Here is a 5322-nt window from a genome sequence, read left to right on the forward strand (position 1 = left end):
GCAGGGCTACAGAAACGAAGGCGACCGTCGCGACCGAACCGATTTCAAACTGCTTCGAAAACGTTTGGTCCAGTTCCACTACGATCCAAACGCTTCAACTCAACGTCCTCACCGAACACCTGCACAGAAACACGGCCGTCACCTCTGAATGTCGAAGTTGGCGTTGAAGAGGCTTCCCTGCCACAGGGTGGTGACCTCCTCCGTCTCCTTCTCTGTGGGGTTTCCTGACACGGTGGCGAACACCATCAGGGTCTTTCCCTTCTTGGACATCTTCAGGAGCTCCTCGGGTCGGGACGCGTCTATTTTAGAGAAGTCGATGGGTGGAGGAGAGCGCTTGTGCTCAGGTAAATCCCCCTCCTCGATGTCGTCATCTTTCTGTAATGAATAAAAGATGTCAGTCAACGAAGAACGAAAATTGCTTTTCAAGACGTAATGGCGAAAAGTTAAATTACTGGTAGACAGGACCGGGCAATATAAATGATATATTTTCTGCGGCTAAGCACAGCCCTGCTGTTGGACGTCACGCACGAGGATATTATAACTATTTCTATTTTTAATACATTTGATTTATTTTTACATTTTAACATTCAGCATTTTATGCTTGTACTTCACATGTTTACATACGTTATATATATGATCGAACTTTAATATTTACCATTTATGACCTTAAACATTTTAGGCTTGCCTATGATATTAACTCCCAGTTTCACAGACCTAGTTCTAGACTAAAATGTAAATCTGAGCTGTTTCAGCTGAAAAAAAAAAACTTGCACCAACTGGCCTAAAACCATGCCTTTGTTTTGTCCCAAGATACGCACCGGTAAGGCTTTTTAATCTAAGGAAAGTTCATAAAGATTACTTAAACGCCCGGATTGAACTCTGGCATAATTCTGGTTTAGCTAAGCCATGTCTATGAAGCCTGGCCTAAATGTTTTAAAGCTTTAATGCATCTTTTAATATTTCAATAGCTTTAGCCTTTAAGTACACTTCAATCGTTTTGAAACGACACTATCTGGCTAATTTCTGTGAACGGTGTTCGTTCAAAGACAACCTCTGACTCAAGCAGTCAAGTAATTCAGTTTATTAAAAGAAGGTGTTAAACTTGGCAAGATATCCACCAATCAGGTCCCGTTGCTTTCCCACATAAGTGTCTCTCACATCTATCTGAAACGTCTGTATATATCATGCAATATAGACAATGTAACACAGTAAGACTTTTGAATTTAAATAACGCGTGCGTAACTAAAAATAACTATAAGGGAAGTTGCTAGTGTGAAATACACTTCATCACAGTATGGACCGTTTTCCTCAAAAGACTAGTTATGACAGACACTGTTACCACAAACGACTTCACAACATCCACAACGAATCAAAAATAAGCTAAAACAACACTTGTTCTGTAAAATAGCTTTAACGAGATCTCATTTGAACGATATTTCGTCCTTTATTATGGTTTGCGGCAGCCGCGATCGTCTTTCGGCGGTTACCATGGTATTTTATATAGAGAGAGGCACATGACCGGATGACTGCAGCGGTTAGTTCGTTAATTCGTTCGTACCTCCCACTCCTCCAGGAGCCTGGCCATATCTGCGTCATTATAATCCCTTATGTCTTTCTTCTTCTTCGGTTTAGTGTCTGTACAGTGAACCGATACGAACAATACGAGAAAAAACAATACTGATACAGTCCTGCAGCTGACGGGAGACGCCATCTTTAAACCTGGAGCTCGCTGATTGGTTGAAACCTTTCCCCAGTCACGCGTTTAAGGAAGGGCGTGTGTCACGTGATCACGTGTCTTACTGTCGCATTTTATTATTATTATTTATTGCAAAAAGAACGTAACAAAAGTACAATATATTAAACAATCGCGTTCCCATAATAAGCACAAAAATTAATAATATGCACCAAAATGCAAAACACATTACGATGCATGTTCGTGATTTCACAACTTTCATTCCCCCTCCTTAAAAGTTTTATTTGCATTAGCCCGACCACAAGCACGCATAAAACAAGAAGAAACACTTAACATAAAGTTATCGGCATGCATATAAAATAATGATCTAAAATAGCATAAACATCACATCCGAAAACGTTTTAGTTTTGCATCTCTGTAATAGTTTTAATGCATATTTTGAGATCACTATAATTAGCAGATTGCACTTGTTGTTTTATTATATAGCCCATCATGGCTCTGTTTGCTGTTTTCAATATTCTACAATTAATCAACATTATATATAGCTTTCTTTAAAAAAAAAAAAAAAAAAAGTATAAGTGTTACTTTTATTTTTTCTACGTATAGTTATGCAAGCATAATAATATTTATAAGTGCGTGCATCATAGCTATTATAGCTCTTGCTGCCAAGTAAAATGCAACAACAATATTTTCTTCCCCGCTTTGCACAGGCTGGGTCTCTGTAGCGCTCGTTCATGGGATGCACGTGAAGTGTGAGGCTCATTCAACAGAATCGGAACGGTTTCCTCTCAGGACACCCCACCCAATGGCACGGTGCCCTGTGCAGCTGCACGACTGACATGCAGTGTTCACGGCCTCAGCCCCCGGTTCACGCCTAGCACACCACACACACACACGCGCACGCACGCACACGCGCGCGCGCTTTGTGTAATCCAGTAGCTTTATTCTGCCGGAACTTAATAAAGAATCAGACCAAACAAAGTGCATCAGGGATCTGCATTGAATATGAAGGACATCTGTTGCCTGAAACCGATGGAGTGAAGCGATGCAAAGCATCATTGTAGAATCTGATCTTAAGGGTTAAGTGTTTTACGTGAAATCCTCACGGTACGTTCTGTAAGGCCTAATCGTGCAACATTTAGGTCGTCATCGTATACGGCCCTTTAAGTCGCTCAAAGCCCTTCCCGTGTCCAAAGAGGAGGGTTTTCAGCGCAGCGGCCCCACCCTGTTGATTCTGATTGGCTCCTTCGCGCTCCCGACGTCTCTCGTTGTCCAATGAAAAGTCTTCTGCTGCATTTACGTCATAGCATTTGCGGCGGTGAGTCCGATTTCTCTTCCCGAGATGAGTCAGCTGTTTCGAGGCCAGTTTGATGTTTTTATCCGCGCGGTAGGGCGGTTTATTTATTTTTGAACTATTACTATTAGCGACATGAAAACCCCCCTCGACACAAGTATATATACTTACGTTATTTACAAGTGAACTTCTCCGGTGAAAGCTGATCAAGTAAACATTTGTTGTTGTTGGATTGCGTTATTTAAAATGCGTGTCAAAGAACAAACCTACAAAACAAAAAAATTATAAACGATAAATTTAGCATAAATAGATAAACAGTTAAACGACACAGTGGAGCAACGTTTTAATTTTCTCAAAATTCAACCTTTTTATTTATAATATTATAAATTATTTTCATTTTACATTTAAAATTTACATTTTATAAGTATTTTCCTGATATATTATGTTATGTAAATATATTAGATATATGGTAAATACATATAAAAAAACGCGAATTATAAATGATAAATTTAGCATAAATAGATAAACAATGGAGCAACGTTTTAATTTTCTCAAAATTCAACCTTTTTATTTGCTATTTATTTGTATTAATTTATTTTGTAAATTAAATAAATTAATTAAATAAATGTTAATTTATTATGTATTAACGTAATTATTCATTTAATTGCAATGATAAATTGTTATATAGTTTTTTCTTATATATAATTCAATAAAAATATATTAGATATATGGTAAAAAAATACAATTATATATATATATATATATATATATATATATATATATATATATATATATATATATATATATATATATATATATATATACTCACTGTAAATATAAAGATATATGGTTTAAACAGCACAAAATGTGACTGAAACTGAACTGAAGAAAAAAGTTCAGAAGACAGAGCGTTAGAACGCAAAAGCATAATAATGCCACAGGCGTTCCCGCTAAACTAAAAGCTATCTCGCTCTATGCCGCTCTGAATGCGAACATTGTGAAAGTAGTAAATAGCCACACGCGAGAATACCTGTTGGACTTACAGGGAAGCGCAAACCTCGGGCAAAACAACAACAAGAACAAGACGCAGCTAAACGAGCGAAAAGGGGAAACCCGGGGAACTTCTCTGGAATTTCTCGCTGGGTGTAACTTTTGCCCTCAGACCGGTAGTTGAGTCTCACGTCGGGGCCTCGGGAAGCGGTGACTGGGTGAGGAATGAACGCGACTTCTCGCGCGACCGGCGTTACCTCTGAAAAATAAGCGTGTCGTTTAAGCGGCCGGCGACCCAAAAGCAGGCGTTTCGCCTCGCCGCCCGGGAATAATGCTCGCGGAGGGCATGAAAGTGCCAGAGTTCGCGGGAAGCTAACAGGCTACACAGCCACACCCTCCCCGCCGCTTCCTGATACGCAAGATGTAGCGGGAGACTACAACCGACGCGCGAGAGTCTCAGCAGCGACCGGAGTTCGTTACCAAAACCGCGTTCAACGTCAAGAGAATGGCAAGCAAAAGCGAAACCGTCCGCCACCGGACACCCGACGCTTTCCGCTGGAGAGGGCGTGCGGACAATAGATATGCATAAGGAACCGAGTTTGCCCACAGAACTTGGATCGTGTGCGAAAAAGAAACGGCTGAAAGTCGTTCGGGGACGTTTTATGAATCGCCGAGGCGTCCTGGGATGATGGAGCAGCGGCGGCGGGGCGCCCGCGCGTCTCCCGCTTCGGGTCAATATATCATCAGAAGCAGCAGAAGCGTCGCGTTCGCGGCAGGACACGCGTTCAAATGCATGTAATAACGCGCGCGAGGCGATGAAAACCTGAAACGACCGATTCCACACAGCAAAAGTAGCGATTCTGGAAGTCAACCTGCACTTTGCCCCCTCGCCCGGGCATCTTCTCGTACACAGCACTGCAGAAAAGAGTGTGTGTGTGTGCTTTTTGGTTTCTTCGCATTGCTGGAGCGACATTGACAACCTGTGAAACTGATCAGACTGTAGCCTACCTTATCCGAGGTAGTTGTGAATTCTATTCTGTGTTCGTTTTTCTCATCATGCACACCTAAAATCCGATTATTTAAACGCCGGGCGATTCATTTGAAGGGATATTTAATTACAGCTCTCATCAGTCGGCCGCGTTGCAAATCCAGATATTTTTCTAAAGTACTTCTCTTATTGGTGCATCGAGTGAAGTTTCATGTTATTTAGAGTTTCGACTTTTTCTGAAGGACGTTATTGGCCAGTTTCGCTCTCTCTGAGAAGGTGTGGGAACTTTATCGTTTTTTTGTACTGAAGAAAATGACATAAATCGCATGTTCGCAAGAGGGAGAACGTCACACGTCG

General features: G+C 41.0%; 1 protein-coding gene across 1 annotated transcript in view; it reads right to left on the reverse strand.

The window, feature by feature from the left end:
* LOC122348498 (LRP chaperone MESD-like) overlaps positions 1-1746 on the reverse strand; it is a 6746-nt gene extending 5000 nt beyond the window's left edge. Inside the window, exons 1-2 of the mRNA XM_043243981.1 lie at positions 1559-1746; positions 141-375 (exon numbers count right to left, since the gene is read on the reverse strand). Of these exons, the coding sequence (XP_043099916.1) occupies positions 141-375; positions 1559-1711 (388 nt within the window). The 5' untranslated portion in view covers positions 1712-1746. The remainder of the gene's footprint in view (positions 1-140; positions 376-1558) is intronic.
* Between the last annotated feature and the right edge of the window lie 3576 nt (positions 1747-5322).

This window comes from Puntigrus tetrazona, chromosome 7 (assembly GCF_018831695.1).
Source record: "Puntigrus tetrazona isolate hp1 chromosome 7, ASM1883169v1, whole genome shotgun sequence".
NCBI classification, from domain to species: domain Eukaryota; kingdom Metazoa; phylum Chordata; class Actinopteri; order Cypriniformes; family Cyprinidae; genus Puntigrus; species Puntigrus tetrazona.